The 16398-nt window shown below is 38.4% G+C and overlaps 1 protein-coding gene and 1 non-coding gene across 2 annotated transcripts; both read right to left on the reverse strand.

Annotated features, from left to right (window-relative positions):
- Positions 1–882: 882 nt before the first annotated feature.
- Positions 883–2827, reverse strand: LOC112177596 (phospholipase A1-IIgamma). Its single transcript, XM_024315878.2, has 2 exons — positions 2291–2827; positions 883–1751 (listed from the first exon to the last, which is right to left on the reverse strand). The coding sequence occupies exons 1-2, from the start codon at positions 2825–2827 to the stop codon at positions 1149–1151; spliced, it is 1140 nt and encodes a 379-aa protein (XP_024171646.1). The 3' UTR covers positions 883–1148.
- A 223-nt stretch (positions 2828–3050) lies between these two features.
- Positions 3051–3140, reverse strand: TRNAM-CAU. Its single transcript is given in 2 exon segments — positions 3051–3086; positions 3103–3140. It is a non-coding gene; the product is annotated as a tRNA-Met (tRNA).
- Positions 3141–16398: the final 13258 nt, after the last annotated feature.

Consider the following 16398-nt stretch of genomic DNA (forward strand, 5'->3'; position numbering starts at 1 on the left):
AATAACATAAATATCCTTACATCATAAGGTTAATATAAAATAGTTTTTAATATATGCAAGATATTATGGTAAATAGCAAAATAATAACTTAAAAATAAAAATTCAGAAAAAGAAGAAAACCGTCAAGAATAACTTTCAATCTCACTTTTTACAAATATAACTTCCCACTTTTTTCCTCCAAAAAGTAAAAATAAAAATCAAACTTTTCATACATGCATTACATGTGTCAATAAAGATGATGATAATAATAATAATAATAATAATAATAATAATAGTAGTAGTGGTAATAATAATAATAATAATAATAATAATAGTAGTAGTAGTAGTGGTAGTGGTAATAATAAAAATAAATAACAAATTTTATGTAAATAGAGAAGATAGTTATATTGTGTTAATGAAAATACCTGAGAATATTTTTGTTAGAAAAATTTCAATCTCGTGGATCATTCCTACTTTCCCATTAGTTATCAATTTCCTAGATATTTAGGAATCGATTCATAACATTGATATGGGATCCGCACTCATTCTTATACATACCCATATACGTATGTTAATAAAATCAAGAGAATTCATCTGGTGGAATCAATTCTTCAATTCTCAATTTCTCATACTTGAGTAAAACGTGTCATTAGAGACTTTAAGATTTAACTCTCTATCTCTCCATTTGTTTCGTTTTTTTTTTTTTTAATAACTTCTCACGCTGCCATGGCCTTTTCATTATCTCTACACCTACCTCCACACCACCAAGTCACACCGACCTTTGATAACGCCAATCAAGTACTTACGCCACCAAGTTTTACGAAATTCTTCATGTACATTTGTTATATTTTGAAAATACAAATAGCAATTCGATCAGTGAATACACATTGAAATGTTGCCAGAGTTACAGATGATAATTTATATATTGAAGACTCGAACTATCTCTGATTCTAGTTGTAGTACAATTCACATTTGTGCGCTTATATTTCGTCATCAACAATTCAAACGTTCCCAAATAGTGGAATGAGCGAGAATCATCCAATATATATTTTCTTGCTGGAATTGGCATGGGAAGGACATTGATCCCAAACAACTAAGCACGAACACATGAAAGGCCGCATACAATACCATTGGTAAACTTTACTAATAGACTACCTCTTTCAGACTGGTCAATTATCATCATCTTTCTCACGATCCATCAAAACCCAGGAGCCATTATCCATTTGAACCATAGACTTGTTCTTCTCTGTCCACCAATTAGCAACTACATTATGTTCGTCGTTTAGACCATCCAGCTTTTTGTTCACTAATGCAAGATCACGATAAACCTCCAATTTGAAACCATTTATCCCTTGTGTTCCTGCAACTCCATGAAGGTAAACTTCCAAATTGTGTAGGGACTGCGATGCATCCTTCAAGTAGGGAGATTTGAGAGTGTCGATTTCCAACTCTTTTCCAACGTGAACATAACTGCTTGATGGCGGTAGAATAGTTATAACATCGTGGAGATTTGTGATGCGTAAGACATGAAGGTTTTCGAGACTACTGAATACTTTTCTGAATCCTTCGTCTCCGAGACGAGGGCTAGCGAACACAATGGATGTAACAAGGCAGGCTTTATCTGGATATGCAGTAGGCACATTGTATCTATTGTAAACAATGTCCGTTGCATTCAAGATTGCAAATGCAGCACCCATGCTGTAGCCAGTGACAGTTACGCTTATTTCCTCATCCTTGTATTGGTCCACTACTTCTCTAATTGTAGCTAAAACCTGGAAGAAGAGTATAAACTTGTTAGATTCTTTGAACAGCATATGATAGATTAGTTAGTTGTGATCGATTTCGTAACAATTACACAAGCAAATAAAATACTTTCTATTGAACTGAAACAACAAAAGGATCATGATCGTTGTTGATCAGCACCAATAGCTGATATTGTGTAGACTATATATATTTGAAGGGCAGGTAGCATAAATAATAAACAGTTCTAGCTCAGCCATGTTGCGGGGTGGACCAAAAGAATACTGCTGGATGAAATTTTTTTTTTTTTTTTTTTTTGCATCAGACCGACTCTAAATTTATGTGGCAGCCATGTAGTACAGAAATCTTATCAGATTTTATTATTAAATGATGTGCCTATGCTATATGATCTATCACATGAAGTGAGATCTAGATGGGATAAGAAAAAAGATCACTTAACATTAATCGGCCAAATGAAAAGAGTGTTTAATTTGTGAAGCTGTAATCATATCTTCTTAAATGATTACTGCTACATGTACCTAGATATGTGATTAATTCATTTCATGCGTACCTGGTCTCTACAACTAGTTTTAGTGTATGGAGAAACAGGGTCCACATTAGTGTAATAGGAATGCCAACCATGGTGCACCTTAGCTCCACTCTCACTTCCCAGAATATCAGAAGCCGAGACTAAATCGAACAACAAATCAATTCCGGCCTCTTCGTCCAGCACAGTTCCTCTCCATGAAATCAAAATGTCCCTCCTCCCCAACACTTCCTTTCCCTCATCCGTTGCCACCGCAACATAAGCCAACCAGTTCGATCTGCCGGGAGATAACATTGTTGCTGCATACAAATACTTCTTCACCACGTACTTATAAGGGTTGTAGTTCTCCAAACCCACCTTGGTGAAGAATTGGCTCTTTGCATATCGCGGAAGTCCACAGTTGCTTGATTTTGTTTCCTTGATGAAGCCATCGCCTATGGCTCCGGCCCTTTCACCATAGTGAATGATGTAGCGGCGGAGATCTATATCGAGAGGATCCAATAAACCCGCCCACTCGTTCTCGCCGCTCAGAAGCCTCCACCTTGTTGCTATGCTACCCATTAGCTTATTGTTTGCTTAATTAGTTACCAACTTGAAACAAGATTAATACTCTTTGCCTCTAACATGCAATTTTAGAGGATTGTTTTCAGTTGGTGCATGCTTCTGTCATGACTCCGTGCACCTTCAAAAATCAAGAGTATCAATCCTCTCAAATTGGAGTTGCAAGTTCACTATAATCTTGCCTGGAAAAAATTGTGCAATCAATAGGGGAAAAAAAAAAGATTGGGGTGAGAGAGGCTCGAACTCTCGACCTCAGGATAACTCACTCTTTTAGCTATGAGACCTACGCGCTAGCCAACTGCGCCACCACCCCAACGATGGTTGTTAGGCTGGGTAAACATATATGTTGCAGTTGGGATCCAATTTGAATAGGAAAAGTTTGAACTTTGGAGAACCAAACTATTTCAACTATGACTACTCTTCTGTTTTCTGCTCCCACCCTTAACATCACTACTTGGAACCGTGAATCGTGAGATGCAACGTGTTGCAAGCCGTGTGCCAAAAGATCACCAATCGACTTTAGTAGATTTTTTTTTTTTGGGGATTCAAATTTGCTCACCACCAATACTTTGGTGGTGATACCAACACTCAGTATAAAACTGTCATGTGTTATAAAACTAATTATGTTAATCATGATGTTTTATTAAAAAAATAAATTTTAAGTATTAAATTAATTTTTATATGACGTGGCAAATTTTAATTGGGTGGTGATATCACCACAAAATAAAAATGGTGAGCAAATTGGAATCCTTTAGTGTTGACAAAGTTGAGTGTCAAAGCTTCACTGCTTCTGCGCATGTTGTCCTTGTCATTTAGTTGTTGTGTAAGTTTTATTTTAGTTGGAGCCTCGTTGGCTCCTTTAGTCGGTCATTTTAGAGTTCCAGTGTGAAGTCTAGTGGTCATATTTGTGTAAGAGATGTTGTCCAAAATCATTGTAACCAGTTCATTATTAATGAAGTTTCTTCTTATAAAAAAAAAAATTGAATCCTTTATTTTTCCTTTGAAGTTAGAACATTATTTTCCTTCTATTGTGTAGGTTACGAAAGAAGGGGTTTAAATTTCTATAAAATTATTGAATTTTTTGTAATTCTTTGACCATAAGCAAAAGTATATTTTAAAGTAGTATTTAAGTACTAATATTGACTGATATTTATTAAAATTCAACCGACATTCTAAATTTTCATGAATTGAAAGTAACAAAGTTTCCATCAAACTTAAAATTTTAAGGGACAATGACATATAAGGTCATTTTACTAACTTGAGGATAAGGCCACATAGCATTTTTATCTCTCATAAAGCCACCAAAATATATTAAAAAAAATATCAATATTTACAAAAATACCATCGCATTTTTTATCTTCATCATTTATGAAAGGGTAAGACTATTTCCACCCTAATAAATACTTTGTTCACCCTACAGTGAAATTTTTGTATAAAAATCTCAAAATTGTCCTTAACTACAATTATTAACATAAAAAATAATTGTAGTAAATAAAACTTCACCCAGACATCCCTATTATCATCTCAACTTTCTATACCAAAAAAATTAAAAAATTAAAAAAATTATCATCTCAGCTTCTTCATCGCTAGTACCAAACAATTTGTTAAACGAAATTTTCAAGCTATAGCAATAAGTGAAAAGAATTGTTGGTTAGTATTATTTAGTTCTACTTAATCGAACTCGTGTTTGATTCTACGTCATAGTAGCTAATGAAGGGAGATGATAGAGAAGAGGAAAAAAACGAAAGAGTAAAAAAAACCTAGAAAGCGTGGGGTTGCAGCATAATGGTATGCTTATTTTTTTTTCTTTTACCGTTTCTAGTTTAAATTTTCAATGGTGATATTTTTTTTCTAAATTATTTGAGGGTGAAATTGAAAGTTTCAAGATAAAAGTTTAATTGTAGCGTGAACAAAGCATTTGGTAGGGTGAAAATAGCGTCACCCTTTATGAAAATGCCACTATGTCAAAATAGCTATTGTCATTAATTAAAAAGGTACTGTCAACGAAAAAAACATACTGTTGACGAACAAAAAAAAAAAGAAAAGGAAAATGTCTATTTACCCAAATTTCAACTACTTTAATTCTAGGTTTCTTGACCCAAAGCACCAAAATCAATTAAAAGTGTCTCACTTACCCCAGCAACAAATTTTTATTCTCACTTACCCAATTTCAAGCAAAATAACAATTTTACCCTTAACCAAATTGTTTATTCCCTCATCTCTCTCCTCTTTCAGATCGCGCTCTGTCCTCTCTCTCTCTCTCTCTCTCTCTCTCTCTCTCTCCCCAATTTCATATCGCTCTCTCTCTTCTATCTCTCTGCAAACACCACGTCCAGTTCCTCAAATTCCCATCCTCGCCGGAGCGAGTCGTTCAGAGACCTAAAGCTCTGGGGACGCGGTAGCATGTCAGAGACTGGAGTTTCAAATGGACAATTTCTGGTGCCCATCGTCACAGAGCAGCAACGTCTTCATGAAAGCCTTACTGGAGCCTCTCCTTCCTCGAAACCTTAATCTAACATCAACGAAGCTCACCTCGCAACCGCAGCCGACCGGGCGTTTCTGGAATCTCATATGCTCATTCCGATTACAACGAGAAATCTGGTGATGTTTTGGTGGTGGAATTGATGCCTAAGGTGATTTGGTTGCTGAATGAGAGGAGCAATGAGAGCTCGATTGATAAAACGGCGGACGGGGATGATAGATCTCGGCAACGTCTGCCAGAGTGCCCGTGGGGTTTGCCGTTGTGGCTGCTTATTAGTTTAGGTGGTTTGTTATACAGGTGGGGATTTTTTTGGGATGGTGATTTGGAATTTGGTTGTGGATGTGAAATTGACATTTTGGCTTTCTGGGTTGGTTCTTGCTTGCTTTGATTTGGTTCAGCTCTTTCTGCTTCTACTTTTTCATTGGTAATTGGTTGAATTCTTGAGAGTTCATTAGTAATAGACCCTCTATTAGGGGGCAATAGATGTCTATTGGGGTCAAAAAAACCATTTCCGGTGGGCGGCAGCAGGTGACCGGAATCCGGAAAAAGTTGGCCAGACTCCGGCGGCCGGTGACCGGACTCCGGTGAAGTCTTCTATGGTTTCTCTCTCTTCCATTTTTTTTCTCTCTCTAAATAACAAAGGGGTGAAGGTAAAATGGTATTAAAAAAAATTCAAAAACAAAAAAAAATCTTAATGGGGTATTAGGGAATGCGTCCTTAGAGTGTTTTGAGCAAGAGGGAATAAAAAAAACTTAATGGGGTAAGTGGAGAAAAAATATCTAAAAATGGGGTGAATGGACAAAAACCCTTAATTCTATTTACCCCAACATCTTATAAGATGATCCACTTACCCAACAAATTACATATTTTTTGCCCTAATACCCAATTAATTTTTTTTAGGACAATTTTGCCCTCAATTCCTTTGTCACATAGGGAGAGAGTGGAATAGAGAAAAGTCATCGGAGACTTCGTCGAACTCTGGCATCCGGTTACTAGAGGTATCCAAAGAGGTTTTCGGAGATCTCATAAGTCACTGAAGACTTTTATTGTCCCCAATAGGCTTTTATTACCCCCAATAAACTTTTATTCCCCCCTCTCCTCAAATAAAATTTTATTTTATTGGGAGACAATAAAAATTTATTGATGAAAAAAAGACTAATCTCCTTAAAATTAGATAAATAAAACTTTAATTGAGAAAAGAAATGTGGAGATTACAGCATAAGAGAAAACAATGAATAAATGAAGACCTGTTTTTGAGTCTTTGACTTCTATTTCATAAGAAAATATAATATATAGAAAATTACACAGTAGCACCTGACCAAAGATATAAACACAGAAAACCCACCTTCAATTTGTTTTATACAAATAAGGACATAAGCTCAGGCCCAAAACCAGATGAAGCAGGCCTGGCTTCAAATTTTGATAGAAAATGACTAAAATGCTCAGTTTTTATTATAATTTACGCTCATGCCACTGACATAATCCTCAACAACCCAAACCTGAAATCAGAACGCCCAAAACGAAAAATGCAAAACGCCCAAACCCAAATCAGAAACCCTAAAAGCTCCAGCGACAGATCCAAAACGCATTGCAAAATTTCCGAAGCAGTAGCACGCAGCTTGAATCTGGCTCCAATGGAGGTCGGTAAGGTAAGCCCTTACCCCAATTTGCTACCTTCGTTTATGTTTCTTCGAATTAGGATATGAAAAGATGAGGTAGGAGTAGCAGTAGAATCGATTGAAACCTCTAATTTGATTTACTCAGCTTGAAACCTCCAATTCGATTTACTCGCAGAGGATTCTGGTTTACTTGTTTGATCGCACCGCCGGTTTGGCTTGTTTGGTTCATAAAATTTAATAATTTATATTTTTTGAGCTGAAAAATTTGGAATCTGGAATTGGAAATTTGATTGTTTAAGAACTGTTTGAAGAGTAGAAATATTGATTCTGACATTTTTTGTTTGGCTTGGATTTTGTTGAATTGTATAGAGAGAATTCTATTGCTGCTCTTGAGCAGATGATGCTCTGCTAAAAATAGCACACAATTTAAAACCCTTTTGTTGTCAAGTTGTAGTAGTGAAAGTAAGGGATCGTTCTACGCCAAGGATCAAGGGTTCACCTTCAATTTATGTAACCTAGAAAACAAAGAAAACTAGAAACTATAATAAAACAAATTTAAAAACACAATTGGCGGGAATTGTTGATTAATTATGCTGAAAATAAAGTAAGAACAAAAGATGAAACTAAAGTAAAGTTTGTGAATATGATGATGAGTAGTTAGGAGTTCATTATCCACCACTAAACACAATCCAAGTTCCAATTTTTCTTCCTATGTTTATTACTAAGTCATGAGAGAGAGATTGATCAAGTTACAAAGCTAGAAGCAAGCTAAATACCTTATATTACTTCCCTATAATGTTCTAACAAGAACAAGCGCCGTTATTAGAACCTTTTGAAAACATGCAACATAGAGATCACAAGCAGCTCCTACATTTAGCAGGTTCTAAAGCATTAAGCACATATGGAAGGATGTCAATCTAAGTGTACAAACTAGTACAACAAGCGTGTCTAGTTGCATTCCTCATCTTTGGTACACACCTAGGCGAGAGGTTTTACTACTTCGGTTAAAATCACAAAACTATTAGGTGAATTGCTATTTAACCTAGCACCAATTACATGCATATCCTATATGTTTGCAACCACATAAAACATACATATAAAAGACTCATCTAATCCAGAACCAAAGAACAATCTCATCGACAAAGTAACTAAAACATAGAAATTTATTATGAAACTTGAACCATAGTTTAGGGCTTCAAACTAGCCCCTAACACAAAAGTATTTAGCTACTCATTGTTCTAAGGTAAACACACAGTAACATATTGAAAATAAAAGGGCAAAGTCGCAGAAAAAGAGAGTGAAGAGGCACGGTGGATGTTGCTTGAAGATGGATGGTCACGGTGGTGGCAGATGGCGACTTTGGTGGCTTCTTTTCCTTATGCTTGTATGGAGCTTCGAAAATCAGAGAGCTAGGGTTCTTTTGAGGCATGAAATCTGTATGGTATGGTCTGCCAATGACGCTAAGAAGACTCCTCTTTTATTGTTTACAAACCCCTAACTTTTCTCTTCAAAACCGGGTTGAGTTCTCCTTATTCTTCTCCAATTCCACTTGCTTGGTTGCCCCACAATCTTCTGAACCTTCCTTAAGTCTTTCTAATAGTCTCTTGATAAGTATAATGCAGCCAAAAATCCAATAAAATTCGTCCCAAAATCTGCCAAGAATATCTTCAGAAAATATAGCCTTTAATTCACTTTCCTTCCTCAACTAGGACTGATTTCCCTCTCCATGTTTGACAAGGGTTCCCAGCAGATTCGAAGGTGATATTCTGACACATAATACTTATGATGTCACCCTTTAAAACCGTGCAAAAACCTTCTAGAAAGCTTCTTGAAACGTGGCCCAACAACGGTCTTGAAAATGCTTCGCATAAAGACTTGTCAGAAATTCCAGATTTTCCTTATCCTCTGATCATATTTGCAGCATCATAACTTCTTCATTACACCACCTTTCTGGATGATTCTTGATCCTAAACTGCTCTACAACATATATTCTTAAATTCTGGGCAGAGAAATTCATGATTATCATCCCTTAAGTCCAGTATAAAAGTCCTTGAAAAAGCTTCTTGAAAAGCTGATGGAAACAGTCTTCTCGAGGAACCAACTTTGAGCACAGACTCCGGCTTCCTCCTTATCATTCTGGACCAAATATTTTACTGAAGTTATAGTAGAACATGTGATCTTAAAATTTTACCAGGCCTTTCTTCATAATTCCACTCGAAGGTTCTTCAAAACAGCTTCCCAAAACAGAAGAAAATAAGGCAGACTCTTGTACTCTGTTTTCTGCTTCTCTGCAACTGTTTTTAACGCCAACTCTCTCCATCTTCTCTTGAGTTCTAGGACCAACTGAATCAATCATAATCCATCCTTTGCATCACTACTTCATGTGAAGTGCCTTGATTTCCCCATTGTAGCTCTCTTTTCTCCTTAACTGCTTCTCAAAGTACCTAAGAAAATAACAAAGTTAAATTTGTTGAAGGAATATCGATTTAGTGTGCCTTATCAAACTAGGAGTAGCAATAGGAGAGAAGGTTCTAGATTTCCCAATCCTACACGGATTGGTATTCCTTGTAACATTAGAACTAGCACTTTGTAATCCCTATATATAGGGCTCCTATTCTCAATAATAATACACACAATTCTCTCATCAATCTCTCTCAATACACATATCCTTAAACACGTTATCAGCACGACTCTAACCACAAAAAAGAAAACCAAAACTCATTCACAAAGCAGCCCCTAGCCCGAGCTAGCCGAGCCTTCGCTGCAGCCCGAGCACCCGTGTGCTTGCAACCTTGCACAGCAGCCCCTGCTGCCCCCTCCCTGCAGCCCTGCGTTCCAGCCTGCTGCCACCGAAGCATCCCTGCTGCGCAAACAAGCCAACGCACACCCACTGCATCTTTTTCCCGTTCCTGTGCACATCTGTCTTCTTGCAAGCCTCGAAACGTCTAGTTAGGAAGCTCAGATCGAAAAACTTTCTTCATCAAAGTTGTTCGTCTCTGTCTCTTCCATCTAACCTCCGAATTTCAGCCTTATCGGAGTCATATTGAGATCTGTACACCAATCGAGGTACAAGCTGTTCAGAACAGAATCTGCTCCAAATTTTCACCAAGTAAGTATTCAAAAGAGTAAGTTTTGAAGTTCCTGTAATTCGAAATTTAAATATTTCTTCTTTTCTCGGGGACTTAAAAACCTCCCTTCTTCTACATCCCACCTTTCTTATAACGTGGGTTCGATTCTTGAGAAAGCGGAATCGTGGGGATTCACGCAATTAACGAACTAAGAGCGTTCGTAAGACTTCGGACTAAGAGCGTCCGTAAACATCGATTTAACGAACTAAGAGCGTTCGTAAGCTACGGACTAAGAGCGTTCGTGAGCATAGATTTTGACCATTTAAACATCATTGTTTCGGTCTAATCCAAATTTCTTGGAAATCGATTTCTTGGTAGCATTACTGCTCAGAAATCTCATATTAGTTTTCGTGGAAGCATTGACTCCGAAACTAATACGTTCTTGCTTTCCTTTTTTAAGATGTAAGACTTGAACGAGCTCGATTTTACTCCATTGGATTCTACGGGCACGGAATTTTCATGTGGACTCAAAATGTTGAGCTCCACCTAATGGCCCTTGATTTATTGCCTACAATCCAGGAGTCTTGTTCTAAAAGAACCACTCAAGGCCCTCAAACTGAGATAGATAATTCCAGGGCATTTACCCTGATGAAGCGCCACATGAAGATGGCCCTCCAGTTTGAGTACATGAATGAGGATAACACTAACAACCTTTGGGTTGCGCCTCGTGAACGTTTTAGTAACATTCACAATTTTCCGGACTTAGAAGCATAATGGAATAATATCCGCTTCTCTAAACTTTGAAAGAGTTATGAAATATTGTTCGGAGGCTCTCTACATCATATTATTGATGCATGATTGTGAAAAACACAAAAGAACAAATTGATTGAGAAGACCCTAACATGACCATAGGAGTCATGACGTTGAGGGTATAGGGTTGGACACCATGGCGCCATTTTTGGCCATGATTGCACTATTCCAACGCCATTGGTTCTAGGGACCATATGTATTGTGTCAATACACCTCAATCAAGAGAGCATCCTCTTCATGATATTTTATGGAGTACCTGATCAATGGTAATACATCGAGCTATAAAAGACTTTAAATCTGGCGATGAAGATAGAATGCCGCAGATTTTTATTTAGAATAGTCTTTTAATTTCCAAGAATTATGTAATGGCAATTATGCCTTAATCAATAAAATGACTTATTGGATTATCTCTTTTCTTCTAGGCGTACTCAATTAAGTATGATATCTAGGAAAGTAATTGAGATTAGTGGTACTTAAGAGAGCTTTGCTCCACCGACATCTCTCTCTACTTCCCTGGTCATATTTAATTGGAATTACCGAACGAATTGAGTGACTACAATTTGTCTAATGTTTGATTTTTCTTTGGATTAGATTATGGTCACGAAACTTTGATGTAATCATTGGCTATTATTAATAAAGTATCGATTTATTTTATCTCATGTCATGGACATATTTTTCGAACTTTATTACTTCAAATATATAAGAGCCAATGGTTTTCATGCGGAAACGCATTGTGAGAATGGACAAGAGTTCCTTTGCATCACCTCTAATGACTACGGACGTAAAAGAGTCTTAGAGAAACTTATGTGTCGCTCTAGTGGGTTGTATGCAACCACTATTCGAGTCATTGAATCCAACCATGTCATGAGAGATGATTTATGGGATTCCGACACATATAGGCTTTGGCACGACCGTTTGGGACACCCAGGTCGTGACATGATGATCCGTATATTAAAGACTTCACACGGACATCCCTTTTTCAGAACGAAAGGAAGTAAAACTCGAAATTTGGATCAAGGAGGAGCACATGCGCCTCACGGCGCCTTTCCCCCTCAAGTCCGGCCATCCCTGGTCGGTGCCGCCGTCCCCCTGCGGCCCAAGGGTGGCTTTGACGCCACCCCTGCTCCCTTGACTCCCATTTTTACTTCTACGGTCCATTGTGACTTCATGGCTCAACCAAAATCCTCATTGGTTGTTTCCAAAGCCCATCATTCGTTCTGCAAAGCCTGCTCTTTAGCAAAGTTAGGATCGAGACCATCCTATGCAAAGGACACCAAAGAAAATATACCATTCTTGCAAAGAATCCAAGGTGATATTTGTGGACCTATTCAACCACCATGCGGACCATTTAGATATTTTATGGTGTTGGTTGATGCATCGACACGCTGGTCACATGTCATGCTATTGTCCACAAGGAACGCTGCATTTGCTAAACTCCTAGCACAAATAATTAAGTTACGGGCTCACCATCCTGATCATCCCATTAAGTCTATAAGATTAGACAATGCTGGGGAGTTTACATCAAAGACTTTTGATGATTATTGCATGTCCATTGGGATTGATGTTGAACATCCTGTTCCTCATGTTCATACCCGAAATGGTCTCGCAGAAGCCACCATTAAACGACTACAAATGGTTGCTCGAGCATTGGTGATGTGCACCAATCTCCCTATTTCTGCTTGGGGCTATGCAATATTGCATGCAGCTGTGCTTATTCGTCTGAGGCCTACTGCCACTCAACCCTTCTCTGCGTCCCAGATGGTTACTGGGTATGAGCCTGATGTCTCACACTTACGCATATTTGGGTGTGCAGTCTATGTGCCTATTGCGCCGCCACAGCGCACCAAAATGGGTCCTCAAAGACGATTAGGCCTTTATGTTAGATATGATTCTCCAACGATTATCCGCTACATAGAACCCTTGACAGGCGATCTCTTTACCGCTAGATCTGCGGATTGTCACTTCGATGAGACAGTCTTCCCGTCGTTAGGGGGAGATAGGAACATAAATGTTCAACAGGAACGACAGGAATTGTCGTGGTCTGTCCCCACTATGTCTCATCTTGATCCCCGAACCGCACAGTCAGAAATTGAAGTGCGGAGAATTCTCGATCTTCAGAACGTAGCAGATTCGATGCCTGATGCGTTTTCTGATATCGCTAAAGTGACAAGATCACACATACCTGCTGCAAACGTGCCTGCAAGGATTGATGTCCCTAAAAGTATAGGACATGACGCCAACTCAAGAATGCATGAGCATGGCGCCAACGTCCCATCTCTCAATGATGGTGACGTTATGGCTAGGCCCACGGCTCCCGCCAAGAAACGCGGGAGGCCCATAGGTTCGATGGATTCTCGCCCAAGAAAGAAAGCGAGTTCGGCACAAAATAATCCATTAATCATTGATGTAAATAATCCATCTCATGAGAATATTCCGGATTATGGTTATGTCCAAGAGACATCATTGGGGGACGCTCCAATGTCAGAACCAACTCCAGAGAATAGAGAGATCTCCATAAATTACACTAGTGTACATGAGATGATGGATAGAAATTCTATGGCGATTGATGATGCATTTGCATATCATATTGCAAAAGGAATTATAGAATATGATGATATCGAACCTCGCTCTGTTGAAGAATGTCAACGAAGAGCGGATTGGCCTAAATGGAAAGATGCGATCCAGGTTGAATTGGATTCACTAACAAAGAGACAGGTATTTGGGCCTGTAACGCAGACACCCCCAAATGTAAAGCCTGTTGGCCATAAATGGGTCTTTGTTAGAAAGCGTAATGAGAAAAATGAGGTTGTTAGATACAAAGCCCGCCTTGTGGCGCAAGGTTTCTCACAACGCCCTGGAATTGACTACGAGGAGACATATTCTCCCGTAATGGACGTTATAACGTTCCGCTACCTTGTCAGTTTGGTAGTTTCCGAAAAACTTGACATGCAGCTTATGGATGTGGTTACAGCATATCTCTATGGGGATCTAGATTCAGAGATATATATGAAGGTTCCAGATGGACTTCAATTACCCAAATCAAGTGGCTCTAAACCACGGAGCGCGTTTTCAATAAGATTAAAACGCTCACTATATGGATTAAAACAATCCGGACGGATGTGGTATAACCGTCTAAGTGACTACTTGATTGGGAAGGGATATATTAACAATGAAATATGCCCATGCGTGTTCATTAAAAGAACAAGTTCCGGATTTGCAATCGTAGCAGTTTATGTCGATGACATGAACCTAATTGGAACTCTAGATGAGTTGAAGGAAACTGCTAAATACTTGAAATCCGAATTTGAGATGAAAGATCTTGGGAAAACACGGTTTTGTCTCGGTTTAGAACTCGAGCACCGTGGTGATGGAATCTTGATCCATCAGTCTGCATATACTCAGAAAATCTTTAGGCGCTTTAATGATCGAAGATAAAGCAAAGCCTACAAGTACTCCCATGATCGGCCGTAGTCTTGAGCCCGGAAAAGATCCGTTTCGTCCAAGGGATGAGGACGAAGAACCATTAGAGGCCGAGGTGCCCTATTTGAGTGCAATAGGCGCATTATTGTACTTAGCTCAATGCACAAGACCGGATATCTCATTCGCAGTGAACTTGTTAGCTCGACATAGCTCTACGCCAACACGCCGCCATTGGATTGGTATAAAGACAATCTTTCGATACCTAAGAGGTACGATGGATATGGGCCTATTCTATCCCTACAGAGAGAAAAGGAATGACGGAAAATTGGGATTGGACCCCAAAAGGCAAAACGCCCCTGTCCATGGAATGGCCGCCGGCCATGTTGCCGCCGCCGGCGCCGCCACCGCTCATGGTGGCCGGCGTTCTCCTATCTCCCTCCATCAAAACGACAATGATGTCTTGATGGGTTTTGCTGATGCAGGGTACCTCTCTGACCCTCACAAAGGTCGCTCCCAAACTGGTTATGTCTTTACCATGGGAAGCACTGCGATATCTTGGAGGTCTACAAAACAGACCCTTGTTGCTACTTCCTCAAATCATGCAGAGATTATTGCTCTACATGAAGCTGTACGTGAATGTGTATGGCTAAGGTCTGTAATTCGACACATTCAAGGAAGTTGTGGTTTGAAGTCTACCACAAATGAACCTACATGCATTTATGAGGATAATGCAGCTTGTATTGAACAAATGAAGTTAGGTTTCATCAAGGGCGACAACACCAAGCATATATCGCCTAAGTTTTTTTATAATCAGCAACAACAATCACTTCTAAAGATTGAAGTGAATCAAATCTGATCAGAGGATAATGTAGCGGACTTATTCACTAAGTCGTTACCTAAATCCACCTTCGAGAAACATGTGAAGAGCATCGGATTGAGAAAGTTATCCGAACTCCCACGATTATAGCAATCAGGGGGAGATATCGACATCAGGGGGAGTTATGATGTCTACATGTTCGATCTCGAAGAGTGAAGGACGTGTTGTGCTCTTTTTGTCCTTCGACCAGGGTTATTTTTATCCCACAGGGTTTTTTGTTACCTGGCAAGGTTTTTAACGAGGCAACGGATAAAGCGTCACCACCAAGTTTGAAGCGGCACAAGGGGGAGTGTTGAAGGAATATCGATTTAGTGTGCCTTATCAAACTAGGAGTAGCAATAGGAGAGAAGGTTCTAGATTTCCCAATCCTACACGGATTGGTATTCCTTGTAACATTAGAACTAGCACTTTGTAATCCCTATATATAGGGCTCCTATTCTCAATAATAATACACACAATTCTCTCATCAATCTCTCTCAATACACATATCCTTAAACAAAATTGATCTTTTTAAGGAATAAACTAAGCAAAAGTATAGAGGTTTGAACTATAAATTCATAGCATTTTATGCTCCTATCAAATGATTTGTAACATATAGCATTATGAATTCGTAATGATGTTGATTTAAGAGTAAGAGAGAGATAGTGAGAGTAAGAGTGAGGGAGAGAGATGACCTACTGTGTCTCTGTTTTGTTTGATTGAGCTTCTTGTTTGCTTGCTACTGTGTCTCTGGTTTGTTTGATTGAGCTTCTTGTTTGCTTGCTACTGTGTCTCTGTTTAGTTTGACTTAGCTTCTTGATTTTTTTGGTATTTGCTTGTTACTGTGTCTCTATTTTCATTTATTTATGTATTTGTTGTGCATTTTGTTTATGAATGGAACTGGTGTATTTGCATTGCTATATTGTGAATTTTTGTCAGTAATGTTTCGAGTGGTTGTTACAATCAAAACTAGGCACTTTGATTGCTAGATGATTCAACATTTGAATCGATTATGATAGCTCATCAATTATATGAAAATTGGTTGGATGTGCCTTGGATCAGTAATCATGGCATCCCCATTTAATAACTGTTCAAGAAAACCTATTATTATTTTGTCATTGAATATAGTCCATATTTCAAAGGGTTAGATGGTTTCTATTATTTTTTGTTCCTTAACAGTGAATAAATTAGAAAGTATTATGTTTGAATGCTATTATATAGTTTATAGTTTACGTCAATGATATGTTTTCTAGCTGCTGGATCTGCTACTGTCAATGATATGATCTACTACTGTTTAAATCGAATTGATATGCTAC

This window comes from Rosa chinensis, chromosome 7 (genome assembly GCF_002994745.2).
Source record: "Rosa chinensis cultivar Old Blush chromosome 7, RchiOBHm-V2, whole genome shotgun sequence".
NCBI classification, from domain to species: domain Eukaryota; kingdom Viridiplantae; phylum Streptophyta; class Magnoliopsida; order Rosales; family Rosaceae; genus Rosa; species Rosa chinensis.

Coding starts and splice junctions, on each gene's coding strand:
- LOC112177596 (XM_024315878.2), bottom strand. CDS start 2,827: ATGGGTAGCATAGCAACAAGGTGGAGGCTTCTGAGCGGCGAGAACGAG. Junction 1,752..2,290: donor AAACTAGTTGTAGAGACCAG/GTACGCATGAAA, acceptor CTCTTCTTCCAG/GTTTTAGCTACAATTAGAGA.